The sequence below is a fragment of the Triticum dicoccoides genome, chromosome 7A, assembly GCF_002162155.2.
Source record: "Triticum dicoccoides isolate Atlit2015 ecotype Zavitan chromosome 7A, WEW_v2.0, whole genome shotgun sequence".
NCBI lineage: Eukaryota > Viridiplantae > Streptophyta > Magnoliopsida > Poales > Poaceae > Triticum > Triticum dicoccoides.
This window is the reverse complement of record NC_041392.1, coordinates 545164190-545183905: the sequence shown is the minus strand read 5'-3', so window position 1 is coordinate 545183905 and position 19716 is coordinate 545164190. Positions and strand designations below refer to the sequence as shown.

Genomic DNA, 19716 nt, shown 5'->3' with positions numbered 1-19716 from the left:
AGTTTCGACCCCAGGGCTCAATATTTAAATAGAGGGGCATCACTAGCACCCAAGACACATCAAGAAACACCAAGCCATGTGTCGGCAACCTCGTCCCTCTAGTTTATCCTCCATCATAGTTTCGGTTGTGCTTGGCAAAGCCCTGCGGAGATTATTCTTCACCAACATCGTCACCACGCCGTCGTGCTGCCGGAACTCATCTACTACTTCGCCCATCTTGCTGGATCAAGAAGGCGAGGACGTCATCAAGCTGAACGCGGAGGTGCCATACGTTTGGTACTTGATCGGGATGGATCGTGAAGGTGTACGAGTACATCAACCGCGTTGATAAACGGTTCCGCTTTGCGATCTTCAAGGGTATGGAGATGCTCTCCCTTCTCGTTGCTATACATCTTCTAGATAGATCTTGCGTGAGCGTTGGAGATTTTGAAATTGCATGCTTCGTTCCCCAACACACATGACATGTCATCTCTAGATATATAAATGTATGCTTTTTTATTCTGTAAATACTAATTGCCTTTGTTCTTGCACGAATATGCAGTGTCCATTTATGCAGTTACACGCTAACTTTGACCAAGACTAGAATTTTGATCAAATATGTTCAGTCTATATTGATATGCAGTGTCCATTTATGCAGTTACACGCCAACTCAATTTGTCTTGTATTTGTACCATCAACATTTATAAAGTTTTTTATAGATGGGCACGCCATCAATGATATAGTGAACTGAATTAGAGCATGCTTGATACGTTTTAGTCCCATGACTAAAAGTAGTGGGACTAAAACTTGCTAGTCTCACCCATGCTTGGATCCAAATACTAAAAAGACTAAAATCTAGTTATTGAGCATTTATTATCCTTCAAACCCTCCAATCCAGAACTAAGGAAAGGAATTAAATGAGGAGAGAGAGATAATACATAATTTAGTAGGTTTCCCATGACTAAAAGATTTTAGCCTCAAGACTAGTCCTAGCCTCTTTTTAGTCAGGGATGCTTGGAACTTTAGCCTCTAAAAGAGACTATTTTTAGTCAGACTAAAAATAGTCCCTTGTATCCAAGCACCCTCTTAGCACTGAACTACCTACCCCTGTAACCATGCTCTGCAATGCATTTATGAGCAAATGACTGAAACAGTGGCAAATGATTGCTGCATGTGCTTACTTTGCGGCGTGCTGTCTTCACACCACATGACGCCTCGGAAACAAAAGGAACCTGAGCACATACAAACCCGCACGAGATCAATGTGCAGAACAGAATAGCCGAACGGGAAAGAAGAACTGTTTTTGTTAGGAGGAATGTGCAGAACAAAAGGTGACACTGTGACAGAAAGGTGCAGAAGAACCCTCATCAGCATTAAACATATATCAGATTCCCCGGCGCATCGCATGGCCGAACGGCACACACAACATTGGTTGGTTTAACGCTTGAGAGCTTGCTCGCCACCATGTCATTTCTTAGCAAAGATTCGGAAGCCAGATTTTGTTTGGTTATTTATTATTCATCGACTGGGCTACTAGCGCGGGAAGCAGCTCTGTGGAGCACCCGCGGCTGCGGGAGACGCCAGCCTAGCGCGCCTCTGGCACCACGGACGCCCGGCGGCGGTGGAGCGCATTCCGGGAGCGCCTGAAGGAGTCGATGCGCTGCTGCTTCAGCTGGTGGTGGAACTTGTTGATGAACTCGTCCGCGCGGGCGTCCACCTCGCTGCCGGCCTCCTGGATCTCCTCCTCCGACGCCGGCTCCTCCGCTTTCGCCACCAGGGGGCGGCCGCGCTCCGCGTCCCTCGTCGTCGCCGGCCTGCGCACCTCCATCACCTCGATGTCCTTCTTGGCCACGACGTGCGCGAACGCCGACTTGTCGCTCGCCGACTTGCGCAGCCTCGCCGGCCGCCGCGGCAGCTCGGCCTCGACGGCCGCCTCAGACATGCTCCTCTCCATGCGCGCGTGCTCGCGCTCACCCGGATTCTCCGGCTCCATCTCGAGCGCCGGCAGCTGATCGTCGGGCTGCCCCAGATCCAGTACTCCGGTCGCCGGGGCCTCAGAGGCGGGGGCGGTGAAGCGAGGCAGGTTGGGCGACCGGTGCCGGTCGAGCTCCATTGACGGCCGGACGGCGAGGTTCCTCCTCTCGCCGTCAGCACCGGGCGCAGTCCCTTCTCCGCCCTCCGCCGGGGCCGTGGCCATGGAGGTGACGAAGATGGTGAGGACGACGAGGTTGAGCACGATGAACAGCACCCATGGGGTGAACCACCCGTGCACGGTGCTCCACAGCTCAGGGATCGCCGCCGCCTCCAGCATTGCGCCGCTTCTTCTCCTTCGCCGAGTGGGGTTTGGGTTTTGGCGTTTTGGGGGAGGAGGCGGGGTTGGGGAAGGGAAGAGTGGGGCTGCTGGTTATCTAAAGGTGGGAGGAGAAGCGGACAGCCGAAGGCCAGTTTTTTTTTTTTTGTGTGTGTGTATTTCTTTTGGCTGAAAAAAGAGAGGGTTTTATCATAAGCATTGCAGTTCCCATCTTCCATTACACTATGCATGACTTTGTTCATGTCTATTTACTCCATAGACGGTGTGCAAAATAAATATGCAAATATTTAAATGGTTATTGCTCTTTTTTTATAGAAAGTTTCGATTTCTACAAACATCGACTGGATGGTGCCACACGTGGACGTCAATCCAGGAAGTGTTCTTTCGGTGCTTGAACGGACGCAAAAAAGAAACGGCTTTTGATGTTAGAGATAACTCGACGAGAAGCGCTTGGATGGACGCAAAAAGAGAAACGACTTTTGATGTTAGAGATAACTCGACGAGAATTTTGTGGACCGATAGAGCGTCATTAGTGCGGCATTTTAATGTCATGAGAGAGGGTTCCGCACTGGAAAAAAAACGTTCTTTAGGATAGCGCATCACGTGCATGCTGGTGCCAAATGTTATTTCGGTGGATAGACGGATGGATGGGCAGAACTTTTGTTGTGAGTTATTCCACCCGATTTTTTTCGATTAATGTAGCATTGTTTGTATTTTGTAGATGAAAAGGCCACGGTGTAGGAAATGATGGATACATGTTCTCATTGTTTTAATCAACGAAAATGAAAAGTTGTATACTGTTGCAACTCAATGTGAGAAATACTACGGCCTGAATGATTAGCTGATAATGAGATTAAGATACATGTTGTGAGCGTTGTAAAAGTTACTTTCTCTGCAAACTAATAGAAGATCTTTTAGATACCTACTTTAGTATCTTAGGTATCTAAAAGATCGTTTATTAGTTTACAGAGGGAGAACTATATCATTTGTGTATTATCTTCGTATTTATTTTTATAATTTATTTTAGAGTTTTGCACACTCTAGTCCGTGACACTAACTTTGTTGCGAGGAGGATGTTCATAAAAGATAAATAGTTCAAAGTCATATATAACATAAAGCCATACTTGAATGGGATACATGTTATGAGTATTGATGATAAGATTAAACATTCCTAAAATTGACGCTAAATGTCACACGACTAAAGTAGTACTACATATGTGTGGCACTGCATTTGGTCACATTGATGAAATACGCATGGAGAAATTCCATAGTGATGGATTTTTGAAGTCATTTGATTATGTATCAGCTGACACTTGCAACATCGTCCAAGACTAGGGTGACTAAAATACCATTCAAAGGTCATAAGGAACAACCAACAATGAACTCATTGACAAACATACCTACTACTGATGTGTGTAATCTAATAAGTGATGTTGCAAGCGGTGGATTTATCTTTAAGGATCAAGCAGATATGTAAATATTTTCTTAATGTGACAGAAGTCTAGATCCTTTGAAATTGTTCAGAAAGGTTTTCAGAATGAACTAGAAATTATTGCATCAAGAAAAAAAATCTGTTTTTGCAATTAGATCGCGAAAAGGAATATATTTGAGTTACAAGTTTAGCGAATGTCTCATAAGTTGTAAAAGAGTTTCATAACTCGAAAGTACCTTTCTGCTCCCGAGCTCAAATGAGCTTGGTGAGCAGTAAAATCGAAAACAAATCAAAAAATCAAAAAAAATCCATTTTTTTGGGAGAAGCATTGACAAAAGTTCTAAGTTCTTGCAAAAATACTTCATCGAATCACATTCCTCTAAGGTGTGGCAAAAAAACAAATTCAGTGCTCCAAAATGCTTTTCAAAGTAGCATTTTCAGTGTACCATTTTTTTGCCATGCCTTCTAGGAATGTGATTTCATGACGAATTTTTGCAAGCACCAAAAACTTTTATCAATGTTTCTCCCCAAAAAGAATGGATTTTTTTGAATTTTGTTTCAATTTTACTGAGCTCGGGTGCAGAAACTCTGCGTCCTTCATAACTTATACTTCCGCGAACACCACTTAGAATGGAATGTCTGAGAAGTTGCATCAATCTTTTTCTGATGCAGTTGCTTGGGAAAAAACCACTTTTGGTCTTTGTTTTTTTTTGTGTGTGTAATATGCTATTTTGCAGTTTCTAAGCAACAATGGATGATTTGAACATTTGTATCAAACTCATCACAATAAAAGAATCGGAACCGCCCATTAAATAAATCTTTACAACTTTAGGGTCGAGACCAAATGGTGAGAATTACAAAATTAATCATAGTTTACTCTAACTGTTGGAGACTAAAAAATCTAGGTGATGGTAGAAATTTGCGGGACACTGAAATTGAAAACCTTCACTTATAATGAAATGAAAATAAATCTATTTGGTCAGGTGCTAACTGCCAAAGCGAAAGTATGGTTATATACTGATCCTCCATGTACCGTTGATATGAGGGAATAATTATTTGGCACGTTCTTGGTTTATTTTTATACGGAGAGAGTGTCTTATGAGGCCAGACACACAATGAACAACTTTATTCGAAAACCTAGTGAAAGTCTTGTTAAGGCTTATCAAAGGTACCATGCTTTACTTGATAATTATCCTCATCATTATTACCCCCCTGGGTGGACATATAGTTTATGAAGGACTAGATGACTAGTGTAAGATAACTATATACCTTACATTTGGAGGATCCTTTTTTGACTGTAGTATTGCTCAAGCTTGGAGCTTTTTGAATAAAAATCGTGCTCATTGGGAGAGTTGGTAACTAGAAATGGGGGAGATGGTATGATTGCATTAAGTCCTACTCTTTGTCTGAAAAGGTTGGAGAGCCAAGTGAAAATTTCCATCTTGACTCCAATGTTGTTTTGCAGATTATAAAAGATTATTACACTGAGCATTTTCAGGACTCTTTGCAAAAGGTTAAGGCTGTTGGATCCTAGAAATAAATGGTCCAAAATTATATGATCTAATGTAAAAGGACTCTTTGCTTTACATGATTTAATATGTAGTATTAAGTTGATCCAGTGGTTTATATTATTTGGTTTAGATTCGACCATGACAATGTTTTGATTTGGTTTGGCCTAGTTAAGACTTCTCCTATATATAGAAGTCACTAGCGACCAAATTCAATGTCCATGATCAATCGGGGGGAAAAGATAAATAATCAATCACCGCCACACATGATGAGCCTTGCTACACACCCTCACGTCCTTGCTACTGACTCTAATTTCCGATGGCGTTGTCGCACGTGATGAGATCCGGAGCACACCCTCGCCCTTGTATGCACCGTTGTCATTGATGTCGCTTGAACTATGTCGGTATTTCCACAAAGAGGAAGGGATGATGCAGCACAACTACGGTAGGTATTTCCCTTAGTAATGAAACCAAGGTATTAATATAGTAGGAGAACCAAGTAACACTATGAAAACGGTAACAACACACAAGGAACAAATACTTGCAACCCGACACTTATGAGGGGTTGTCAATCCCTCTTACGGGTAACGGCATAGGAAATTGTCAAGTTGACGGGATAAAAAAAAGTGTAGTTTGGGTAAAATAGATCCCGAATAAATGCGACATAAAAGATGCAAATAAAATATGCAGTAGAGTATTTTTGGGTTTTTGGAATAATAGATCTGAAAATAAATGCAAACAAAAATAGATCTCAAAGGAAAATAATAGATCGGAAAGTAAATATGATAAAGAATAGACCCGTGGGCCGTAGATTTCACTAGTGGCTTCTGTCAAGAAATAGCACATGATGGGTAAACGAATTACTGTTGGGTAATTGATAGAACCTCAAATAATTGTGATGATATCCAGGCAATGATTAATATATAGGCATCACGTCCAAGTTCAGTAGACCGACTCCTGCCGGCATCTACTACTATTACTCCACACATCGACCGCTATCCAACATGCATCTAGTGTATTAAGTTCATGGAAAAATGGAGTAATGCAATAAGAACGATGACATGATGTAGAAAACATCTACTCATGTAGGAATATACCCCATCTTGTTATCCTTAATAGCCACGATCAATATGTGTCTTGCTGCCCCTTCTGTCACTTGGAAAGAACACCGCACGACTGAACCCATCACAAAGCACCTCTTCCCATGGAAAGAAAAATCAATCTAGTTGGCCTAACTAAACCAAAGATTCGAAGAAGAAATATGAGACTATAAATAATCATGCATGTAAGAGATCAAAAGAATACTCAAATAACTTTCATGGATATATAGATCTGATCATAAACTCAAAGTTCATTTGATCCCAACAAACACACCGCAAAAAGAGTTACATCAAATCGATATCCAAGAGACCATTGAAATGAGAATCAAGAGAGAGAGACAGAGAGATAGAGAGAGAGTGAGAGAGGGAGAGAGAAAGAGGAAGCCATCTAGCTACTGCCTACGGACCTGTAGGTCTATGATGAACAACTCACGCATCATCGGAGAGGCTTCAATGTTGATGGTGAACCCCTCCGTGATGGTGTCTAGATTGGATCTCATGATTTTGGAACTTGTGGCGGCTGGAAATGTGTTTTGTCGACTCCCCTAGGTTTTCTGAAATATTTGGGTATTTATAGTGCGAAGAGGCAGTGCGGGAGGCCACCGAGGTGGGCACAACCCACCAGGGCGCGCCTGGTCCCCCAGGCGCGCCCAGGTGGGTTGTGCCCCCCTCGGGGCACCCCTCCGGTACTTCTTTGGCCCATGTTGTTTCTTCTGGTCCACAAAAATTCTCCACAAAGTTGCGCCGCGTTTGGACTCCGTTTGGTATTGATTTTCTGTGATGTAAAAAAACAAGCAAAAAACAACAACTGGCACTGGGCACTATGTCAATAGGTTGGTCCCAAAAATGATATAAAGTTGCTATAAAATGCTTATAAAACATCCAAGAATGATATTATAACAACATGGAATAATCAAAAATTATAGATACGTTGGAGACGTATCGGCATCCCCAAGCTTAATTCCTGCTCGTCCTCGAGTAGGTAAATGATAAAAACAAATTTTTTTGATGTGGAATGCTTCCTAACATGTTCATCACATATTCTTTTCTTTTGTAGCATAGACATTTGTAATTTTATATGATTCAAAGCAGTAGTCTAGTTTTGACATGGAGATTTCAATACTCAAGCATATCAACAAGCAACCATGTCTTTCAAAATATCAACACTAAAGAAAGTTATCCCTAGCCCATCATGCTTAATCATTGATCCATTCATGAAGCACACTCGCATATTACCTACATCCAATGCTCAAGTACGATCATAGTGCCCTTAGTTGGTGCTTTATAAGAGAAGATGGAGACTCAAATAAAAAAATTGCATAAAGTAAAAGAGAAAGGCCCTTCGCAGAGGGAAGTAGGGGTTTGTAGAGGTGTTAGAGCTCAAAGCTTAAATTGAGAGACAATTTTTTTAGAGGCATACTTTTCCAGTCAACAAAAATGACCGAGTAATTCACAACACTTTCCATGCTAGATATCATAGGCGGTTCCCAAATAGAGAATAAAGTTTATTCCTTTCCAACAATTCTTTCACATTCCACAGCTAGCCATATCCATGGGTACCGTCCATACCAACACTTTCCAAGGAATTTATTATTTGACAACATAAAGTAAATTTCTTTTTCATTTCGGGACTGGGCATCCCTAGTATCGCCGCACTCTCATGCAATGACAAGTGAATAAACACTCATCTTGAGAATAACACATCTAGCATGGAAAATATTGGCCACCATGCTCAAAAAAGATGTAAGTGAAGCACTAGAGCAATTCCATAGCTCAAAAATTTTAAGTGAAGCACATAGAGCAATTCTATTAAATCATAGCATAATTTCGGCTCTCTCAAATAGGTGTGTCCAACAAGGATAGATGACACAAACTAAAAAGCAAAACAAGCAAATACTCATATAATACAAGATGCTCCAAGCAAAACTGATGATATGTGACGAACAAAAATATATCTCCAAGTAAAATACCGACGGTTGTTAGAAGAAAGAGGGGATGCCTTCCGGGGCATCCCCAAGCTTAGTTGCTTGTTTCTCTTTGGACAATAACTTGGGTTTCCATGGGGCATCCTCAAGCTTAGGCTCTTCTTACTCCTTATTCCTTCATCCATCGTGATCTCACCCAAAAGTTGAAAACTTCAATCACACAAAACTCAACAAAACCTTCGTGAGATCCGTTAGTATAACAAATCAAATCACCACTCTAAGTACTGTTGCAAACCCATTCATATTTTATTTTGCATTATATCTACTGTATTCCAACTTTACCATGGCTCATACCCCTACAAACCAAATATTCGTGAAAATAAGCACACAATGTAAAGAAAATAGAATCTGTCAAAAACAGAATAGTTGGTAGCAATCTGAAAACGTCGTATACTTCTGTAACTCCAAAATTCTGAAAAATGAGGACAACGTAGGCAATTTGTACATCAATCTTGTCTAAAAATATAAGAATTTTATCACGCTTATGTGATTTATTAAAATGATTTTACTGGGTGCAAAAGTTTTTGTTTTTCAACAAGGTCAAATCAACTATCACCGAACATGATCCCAAAGGCTTTACTTGGCACAAACACTAATTAAAACATGAAAAACACAATTATAACAATCAAATAATTGTGCAAACACTCAAGAACAAAAATAAAAAGGCCAAAAATAAAATTTTATTCATTGGGTTTCCTCCCAACAAGCGCTATCGTTTTATGCCCCTAGCTAGGATAATGCATAGATTCAAGTATTGTCATCTTTGGTTCTAGACCCATACAATGACCTCATGATTGATTCATATGGTGGCCTAATTCTTGTTCTAGGGAAGTATTCCATACCCTTTCTTAGTGCGAATTGAAATTTAATATTCCCTTCTATCATGGCAATCACGACACCTATAATGCGCAAAAATGGTCTACCAAGTATGATAGGACAAGATGGATTGCAATCAGTATCAAGAACAATAAATTCTATGGGCACATAATTCCTATTTGCAATAATAAGAACATCATTAATTCTTCCTATAGGCTTTTTAATAGTAGAATCCGCCAAGTGCAAATTAAGAGAACATTCTTTAATATCGGTAAGCCAAGCACATCACATAAAGATTTCAGAATTGTGGAAACACTAGCACCCAAATAACATAAAGCAAAACACTCATAATTTTTAATCTTGACTTTGATATTAGGTTCCCATTCATCATGTAATTTTATAGGAATTGAAATATCTAATTCCAACTTTTCTTCTAAAGCTTTCATCATGGCATCTACTATATGTTTAGTAAAAGCTTTATTTTGTTCATAAGCATGGTGTGAATTTATCATGGATTGCAACACAGAAATACAATCAATCAACAAACAATTATCATAATTAATGTCTTTGTAATCCAAAAGAGTGGGCACATCACTAGTTAAAGTTTTGACCTCTCCAAACCCACTTTTATCAATTTTCTCAACAATATTTTTACCCTCCCAATTATCGGGACGCCTTCTAGCTAAAGTTGAATCTACTCCGATCCCTTTTTCACCAGTCTTAATTTTACTAAACAAAGAATCAATAGAAGAAACACCAATCATTTTAAGATCTTCATCATTTTTATGAAAGCAATCACTAGAAAACGCTCTCTCTAAAAATTCTCTTTTAGCTCTAAGCACAGTGGTTCTTTTCTTACTTTCATCCATAGAAACATATAAAGCTTTAATTGATTCATCAACATTGGCCAAAAAAATTCAACTTGAGATATTCTACATTGTGAGAAATTCTGTCAATGCTTCTAGACATATCATCAATCTTATTCAATTTTTCTTCTATCGTAGTATTGAAAGCCTTTTGAGCATTGATAAATTCTTTAATATTATTCTCAAGATCAGAGGTGTTCCTATTATTATTGTAAGAAGAATTACTATAATTATTTGAGGAATTTCCAGGAAAAGGCCTAGGATTAAAACTAACTCTATAAGCATTGTTACTAAAATTGTTTCGCGAGATAAAATTCACATCTGCGGCATCACTATTTTTATCAATCAAAGTGGACAAAGGAACATCATTAAGATCAATAGGAGCATTTTTATTAGCAACCAATTTCATCAGAGCATCAACTTTTTCACTCAAAGTAGAGATTTCTTTGATAGAATTAACCTTCTTACTAGTAGGTGCTCTTTAGGTACGCCATTGTGAATAATTAGCCATAATATTATCAAGAAATTTAGTAGCTTCACCCAAAGTAATTTCCATAAAAGTGCCACCCGCGGCGGAATCTAAAAGATTTCTAGAAACAACATTCAATCCCACATAAAAAATTTGTATGATCATCCAAAGATTTAAACCATGAGTAGGACAAATTCTTAGCATCAATTTCATTCTTTCCCAAGATTTCCCAACATGTTCATGCTCATGTTGCTTAAAGTTCATGATTTGTATCCTAAGGGAAATAATTTTCATGGGAGGAAAATACTTAGTAATAAAAGCATCTTTGCACTTACCCAAAGAATCGATACTATTGCGAGGCAAAGAAGAAAACCAAATTTTTGCATGATCTCGCCAAGAAAACGGAAATTAACTTCACAATATCATTGTCCACATCTTTTTTCTTTTGCATATCATATAATTCTACGAATGTGTTTAGACGGGACGTGGCATCCTCAGTAGAAGTACCGGAAAATTGATCTTTCATAACAAGATTCAACGAAGCGACATTAATATCACAGACTCCGCACTAGTGGCGGGAGGAGCAATCAGAGTGCTAATAAAATCATTATTATTGGTATTATAAAAATCACACAACTTGGTATTTTCTTGAGACATCGTGACTAAGCAAACAAGATTGCACACAAAAACAGATCTGACGAGAAAACGGCGAACGAAAAAGAGGGCGAATAAAACGACAAATTTTTGTGAAGTGGGCGAGATGAAAATGAGAGGAAAATAGAAAATAATGTAATTGCAAGGAGATGAGATTTGTGATTAGGAACCTGATAGATGTTGATGATGTCTCCCCGACAACGGCGCCAGAAATTCCTTTTGATGTCGCTTGAACTACGTCGATATTTTCCTAAGGAGGAAGGGATGATGCAGCACAACTACGGTAGGTATTTTTCTCAGTTATGAAACCAAGGTATCAATCCAGTAGAAGAACCAAGCAACACTATGTAAACGGTACCTACACACAAAGAACAAATAGTTGCAACCCAACGCTTATGAGGGGTTGTCAATCCCTCTTACGGGTAACGGCGTAGGAAATTGTCAAGTTGATGGGATAAAAAATGTGTAGATTGGATAAAATAGATCTCGAATAAACGTGAAATAAAATATGCAGTAGAGTATTTTTGGGTTTTTGGAATAATAGATCTGCAAATAAATGCAAACAAAAATAGATCTCAAAGGCAAATAATAGATCGGAAAAAAATATGATAAAGAATAGACCCTGGGCCGTAGATTTCACTAGTGGCTTCTCTCAAGAAATAGCACAAAGTGGGTAAACAAATTACTGTTGGGCAATTGATAGAACATCAAATAATTATGATGATATTCAGGTAATGATCAATATATAGGCATCACATCCAAGATTAGTAGACCGACTCCTGCCTGCATCTACTACTATTACTCCACACATCGACCGCTATCCAGCATTCATCTAGTGTATTAAGTTCATGAAAAAACGGAGTAATGCAATAAGAATGATGCCATGATGTAGACAAGATCTATTCATGTAGGAATAGATCCCATCTTGTTATCCTTAATAGCAACGATCAATACGTGTCTTGCTACCCCTTCTGTCACTGGGAAAGAACACCGCACGACCGAACCCATCACAAAGCACCTCTTCCCATGGCAAGAAAAATCGATCTAGTCAGCCTAACTAAACAAATGATTCGAAGAAGAAATACGGGGCTATAAATAATCATGCATATAAGAGATCAAAACTCAAATAAATTTCATGGGTAAAATAGATCTGATCATAAACTTAAAGTTCATCAGATCCCAACAAACACACCGCAAAAAAGAGTTACATCAAATGGTTCTCCAAGAGGCTACTGTATTGAGAATCAAAAGAGAGAGACAAAGCCATCTGGGTACTGCCTACGGACCCGTAGGTATACAATGAACTACTCATGCATCATCGGAGAGGCACCAATGAGGATGATGAACCCCTTTGTGGTGGTGTCTAGATTAGATCACATGGTTCTGGAACTTTCGACGGCTGGAATTGTGTTTTGTCGGCTCCCCTAGGGTTTTTAGAATATTTGGGTATTTATGTTGGGGAACGCAGTAATTTCAAAAAAAATTCCTACGCACACGCAAGATCTACCTAGGTGATGCATAACAACGAGAGGGAAGAGTTTTGTCCATGTACCCTCGTAGACCGTAAGCGGAAGCGTTATGACAACGCGGTTGATGTAGTCGTACGTCTTCACGATCCAACCGATCCTAGTACCAAAAATACGACACCTCCGTGATATGCACACGTTCGGCTCGGTGACGTCCCACGAACTCTCGATCCAGTTGAGTGTCGAGGGAGAGTTTCGTCAACACGACGGCGTGATGACAGTGATGATGAAGCTACAGTCGCAGGGCTTCGCCTAAGCACTACGACGATATGACCGAGGTGGATTATGGTGGAGGGTGGCACCGCACACGGCTAAGAGATCAATGATCAACTTGTCTGTTTAGGGTGCCCCCTGCCCCCATATATAAAGGAGCAAGGGGGAGGCCGGCCGGCCCTTGAGGTGTGCCAGGAGAGGAGGAGTCCTCCTAGTAGGAGTAGGACTCTCCTTTCCTAGTCCTACTTGGAGGAGGAAGGGCGGAAGGAAGGAGAGGGAGAGAAGAGAAGGAAAGGGGGGGTGTCGCCCCCCTTCCCTAGTCCAATTCGGACTAAAGGGGGAGGGACGCGTGGCCCTGCCTTGGCCGGCCCTCTCTCTCTCCACTAAGGCCCATGTTGGCTCATTAGTCCCCCCTGGGGGTTCCGATAACCCCCCGACACTTCGATAATTATCCGGTGATCCCTGGAACTCATCCAGTGTCCAAATATAGTCATCCAATATATCAATCTTCATGTCTCCACCATTTCGAGAATCCTCGTCATGACCGTGATCACATCCGGGACTCCGGACTATCTTCGGTACATCAAAACACATAAACTCACAATACCGATCGTCACGGAATGTTAAGCGTGCGGATCCTACGGGTTTGAGAACTATGTAGACATCACCGGGACACGTCTCCGGTCAATAACAAATAGCGGAACCTGGATGTTCATATTGGTTCCCACATATTCTATGAAGATCTTTATCGGTCAAACCACATAACGATATACGTTGTTCCCTTTGTCATCGGTATGTTACTTGCCCGAGATTCGATCGTTGGTATCTCAATACCTAGTTCAATCTCGTTATCGGCAAGTCTCTTTATTGGTTCCGTAATGCATCATCCCGTAACTAACTCATTAGTCACATTGCTTGCAAGGCTTATAGGGATGTGCATTACCGAGAGGGCCCAGAGATACTTCTCTGATACTCGGAGTGACAAATCCTAATGTCGATCTATGCCAACTCAACAAACACCATCGGAGACACCTGTAGAGCATCTTTATAGTCACCCAGTTACGTTGTGACGTTTGATAGCACATAAGGTGTTCCTCTAGTATTCAGGAGTTGCATAATCTCATAGTCAGAGGAACGTGTATAAGTCATGAAGAAAGCAGTAGCAATAAAACTGAACGATCATTATGCTAAGCTAACGGATGGGTCTTGTCCATCACATCATTAGAATGATGTGATCCCGTTCATCAAATGACAACACATGTCCATGGCTAGGAACTTAACCATCTTTGATTAACGAGCTAGTCAAGTAGAGGCATACTAGGGACACTCTGTTTGTCTATGTATTCAGACATGTACTAAGTTTCCATTTAATACAATTATAGCATGAATAATAAACATATAACATGATATAAGTAAATATAAGTAACAACTTTATTATTGCCTCTAGGGCATATTTACTTCAGTCTCCCACTTGCAGTAGAGTCAATAATCTAGTTCACATCGTCATGTGATTTAACACCAATAGTTCACATCTTTATGTGATTAGTTCACATCTTTATGTGATTAGTTCACATCTCCATGTGACTAACACCCAAATGGTTTAATAGAGTCAATAATCTAGTTCACATCGGTATGTGATTAACACCCAAAGAGTGATCATGTTTTGCTTGTGAGAGAAATTTAGTCAACCGGTCTGCCACATTCAGAGCCATATGTATTTTGCAAATTTTCTATGTGTACAATGCTTTGCATGGAGCTACTCTAGCTAATTTCTCCCACTTTCAATATGTATCTAGATCAAGACTTAGAGTCATCTAGATCGGTGTCAAAGCTTGCATCGACGTAACTCTTTACGACGAACTCTTTGTACCTCCATAACCGAGAAACATTTCCTTATTCCACTAAGGATATTTTTGACCGCTGTCCAGTGATCCATTCCTAGATCACTATTGTACCCTCTTGCCGAACTTATGGTGACGTACACAATAGGTCTGGTACACAACATAGCATACTTTATAGAACCTATGACTGAGGCATAGGGAATGACTTTTCATTCTCTTTCTATTTTCTGCCGTGGTCAGGTTTTGAGTCTTTACTCAACTTCACACCTTGCAACACAGGCAAGAACTCCTTATTTGACTGTTCCATTTTGAACTAATTCAAAATCTTTTCAAGGTATGTACTCATTGAAAATATATCAAGCATCTTGATCTATCTCTATAGATCTTGATGCTCAATACGTAAGTAGCTTCACCGAGGTCTTTCTTTGAAAAACTCCTTTCAAACACTCCTTTATGCTTTCCAGAAAATTCTACATTATTTCCGATCAACAATATGTCATTCACATATACTTATCAGAAATACTGTAGTGTTCCCACTCACTTTCTTGTAAATACAGGCTTCACTGCAAGTCTGTATAAAACCATATGCTTTGATCACTTTATCAAAGCATATATTCCAACTCCGATATGCTTGCACCAGTCCATAGATGGATCACTGGAGCTTGCTCACTTTGTTAGCACCTTTAGGATTGACAAAACCTTCTGGTTGCATCATATACAACTCTTCTTTAAGAAATCCATTTAAGGAATGCAGTTTTGACATCCATTTGCCAGATTTCATAAAATGCGCAACTGCTAACACGATTCAGAAATACTTTTAAGCATCGATACGAGTGAGAAAATCTCATCTTAGTCAACACCTTGAATTTATCAAAAACATTTTGCGACAATTCGAGCTTTGTAGATAGTAACACTACTATCAGCATCCGTCTTCCTCTTGAAGATCCATTTATTCTCAATGACTCACCGATCATCGGGCAAGTCAATCAAAGTCCATACTTTGTTCTCATACATGGATCCCATCTCAGATATTATGGCCTCAAGCCATATTGCAGAAGCTGGGCTCATCATCGCTTCCTCATAGTTCGTAGGTTTGTCACGGTCTAGTAACATGACTTCCAGAATAGGATTATCGCACCACTCGGGTGTAGACCGTACACTGGTTGACCTACGAGGTTCGGTAGTAACTTGATTTGAAGTTTCATGATCATCATCATTAGCTTCCTTACTAATTGGTGTAGGAATCACTGGAACTAATTTCTATGATGAACTACTTTCCAATTCGGGAGAAGGTACAATTACCTCATTGATACGTCTCCAACGTATCTATAATTTTTGACTGTTCCATGCCATTATATTATATTTTTTGGATGTTTATGGGCTCTATTATGCACTTTTATATTATTTTTGGGACTAACCTATTAACCCAGAGCCCAGTGCCAGTTTCTGTTTTTTTCCTTGTTTTAGAGTATCACAGAAAAGGAATATCAAACGAAGTCCAAATGGAATGAAACCTTCAGAAAAGTTATTTTTGGAAAGAAAGCAATATAGGAGACTTGGAGTGCACGTCAGGGAATCAACGAGGAAGCCACGAGGCAGGGGGGCGCGCCCACCCCCCTGGGCGCGCCCTCCACCCTCGTGGGCCCCTTGTGGCTCCCCTGATGTATTTCTTCCGCCTATATATATATCCATATACCGTAAAACTACCAGGGAGCACAATAGATTGGGAGTTCCGCCGCCAGAAGCCTCCATAGCCACCGAAAACCAATGTAGACCCATTCCGGCACCCTGCTGGAGGGGAAATCCCTCTCCGGTGGCCATCTTCATCATCCCGGTGCTCTCCATGATGAGGAGGGAGTAGTTCTCCTTCAGGGATGAGGGTATGTACCAGTAGCTATGTGTTTGATCTCTCTCTCGTGTTCTTGATTTGGCACGATCTTGATGTATCGCGACCTTTGCTATTATAGTTGGATCTTATGATGTTTCTCCCCCTCTACTCTCTTGTAATGGACTGAGTTTCCCCTTTGAAGTTATCTTATCGGATTGAGTCTTTAAAGATTTGAGAACACTTGATGTATGTCTTGTCGTGCGTATCTATGGTGACAATGGGATATCACGTGATTCACTTGATGTATGTTTTGGTGATCAACTTGCGGGTTCTGCCCATGAACCTATGCATAGGGGTTGGCACACATTTTCGTCGTGATTCTCTGGTAGAAACTTTGGGGCGCTCTTTGAGGTTCTATGTGTTGGTTGAATAGATGAATATGAGATTGTGTGATGCATATCGTATAATCATACCCATGGATACTTGAGGTGACATTGGAGTATCTAGGTGACATTAGGGTTTTGGTTGATTTGTGTCTTAAGGTGTTATTCTAGTACGAACTCTAGGGCTGTTTGTGACACTTACAGGAATAGTCCAACGGATTGATTGGAAAGAATAACTTTGAGGTGGTTTCGTACCCTGCCATAATATCTTCGTTTGTTCTCCGCTATTAGTGACTTTGGAGTGACTCTTTGTTGCATGTCGAGGGATAGTTATGTGATCCAATTATGTTATTATTGTTGAGAGAACTTGCACTAGTGAAAGTATGAACCCCATGCCTTGTTTCCTAGCATTGCAATACCGTTTACGCTCACTTTTATCATTAGTTACCTTGTTGTTTTTATATTTTTAGATTACAAAAACCTTTATCTACCATCCATATACCACTTGCATCACCATCTCTTCGCTGAACTAGTGCACATATACAATTTACCATTGTATTGGGTGTGTTGGGGACACAAGAGACTCTTTGTTATTTGGTTGCAGGGTTGCTTGAGAGAGACCATCTTCATCCTACGCCTCCTACAGAATGATAAACCTTAGGTCATCCAGTTGAGGGAAATTTTCTACTGTCCTACAAACCTCTGCACTTGGAGGCCCAACAACGTCTACAAGAAGAAGGTTGTGTAGTGATGACCCACAAGTATAGTGGATCTATTGTAGTCCTTTCAATAAGTAAGAGTGTCGTACCCAACGAGGAGCAGAAGGAAATGATAAGCGGTTTCCAGCAAGGTATTCTCTAGAAGTACTGAAATAAGTGGTAACAGATAGTTTTGTGATAGGATAATTTGTAACGAGCAACAAGTAACAAAAGTAAATAAAGTGCAGCAAGGTGGCCAAATCCTTTTTGTAACAAAGGAAAGGCCTGGACAAACTCTTATATAGAGAAAAGCGCTCCCGAGGACACATGGGAATATCGTCAAGCTAGTTTTCATCACGCTCATATGATTCGCGTTTGGTACATTGATAATTTGGTATGTGGGTGGACCGGTGCTTGCGTACTGCCCTTACTTGGACAAGCATCCCACTTATGATTAACCTCTATTGCAAGCATCCGCAACTACAACAAAAGTATTAAGGTAAACCTAACCATAGCATGAAACATATGGATCCAAATCAGCCCCTTACGAAGCAACGCATAAACTAGGGTTTAAGCTTCTGTCACTCTAGCAACCCATCATCTACTTATTACTTCCCAATGCCTTCCTCTAGGCCCAAATAATGGCTAAGTGTCATGTAGTCCACGTTCACATAACACCACTAGAGGAGAGACAACATACATCTCATCAAAATATCGAACGAATACCAAATTCACATGACTACTAATAGCAAGACTTCTCCCGTGTCCTCAGGAACAAACGTAACTACTCACAAAGCATAAACATGTTCATAATCAGAGAGGTATTAATATGCATATAGGATCTGAACATATGATCTTCCACCAATTAAACCAACTAGCATCAACTACAAGGAGTAATTAACACTACTAGCAACCTACTAGCACCAATCCCGGACTTGGAGACAAGAATTGGATACAAGAGATGAACTAGGGTTTTGAGAGGAGATGGTGCTGATGAAGATGTTGATGGAGATTGCCCTCTCCCGATGAGAGGAGCGTTGGTGATGACGATGGCGATGATTTCCCCCTTCGGGAGGGAAGTTTCCCCAGCAGAATAGCTCTGCCAGAGCCCTGGATTGGTTCCACCAAGGTTCCACCTCGTGGCGGCGGAGCTTCGTCCGAGAAGATGGCTTCTTATTTTTTCCCATCGAAAGACTTCATATAGGAGAAGATGGCCACCGGAGGGCCACCAGGGGGCCCACGAGGTAGGGGCGCGCCCAGGGGGGGTAGGGCACGCCCCCCACCCTCGTGGGCAGGGTGTGGCCCCCCTGGTGAAGTTCTTGCTCTCAGTATTTTTTATATATTTGGAAAACGTCTTCCGTGGAGTTTCAGGACTTTGGAGCTGTGCAGAATAGGTCTCTAGTATTTGCTCCTTTTCCAGCCCAGAATCCCAGCTGCCGGCATTCTCCCTCTTTATGTAAACCTTGTAAAATAAGAGAGAATAGGCATAAGTATTGTGACATAATGTTTAATAACAGCCCATAATTCAATAAATATTGATATAAAAGCATGATGCAAAATGGACGTATCAACTCCCCCAAGCTTAGAACTCGCTTGTCCTCAAGCGAAAAGCCGAAATCGAAAAATATGTCCACATGTTTAGAGATAGAGGTATTGATAAAAATAAAATACAGACATGAGGGCATCATGATCATTCTTAGAAAAGCAACTTATATAATTCTTGTCATATGATTTCTTATGCTAGAGTAATAATTCAATCACAATTTCAAGTATGAATCGTAAACTTCATTGAAAACTAAAAAACTATAATCTCAGTCATTGGAGCAATTGCAATTTATCATAACATAGGAAAGAGTCAATATATATGAGCTTTTCGGCAAGTCCACATACTCAACTATCATATAGTCTTTCACAATTGCTGACACTCACGCAATACTTCTGGGTATGGAGTTTTAATCGGACATAGAGAAAGATAGGGGCTTATAGTTTTGCCTCCCAACGTTTTACCTCAAGGGTAATGTCAACAATAATAGTTCATGCACACTCACATCCAATTAGCCATATATACCAGGATCTTTCCAACATACTGTGCTTTCCAAAGGATAAA

The 19716-nt window shown here is 40.5% G+C and overlaps 1 protein-coding gene across 1 annotated transcript; it reads right to left on the bottom strand.

The window, feature by feature from the left end:
• Positions 1-1238: 1238 nt before the first annotated feature.
• LOC119332618 lies at positions 1239-2340 on the bottom strand. The gene has a single exon (XM_037605782.1). It carries the CDS (start codon positions 2288-2290, stop codon positions 1565-1567), a length of 726 nt encoding a protein of 241 aa, XP_037461679.1. The 5' UTR covers positions 2291-2340; the 3' UTR covers positions 1239-1564.
• Positions 2341-19716: the final 17376 nt, after the last annotated feature.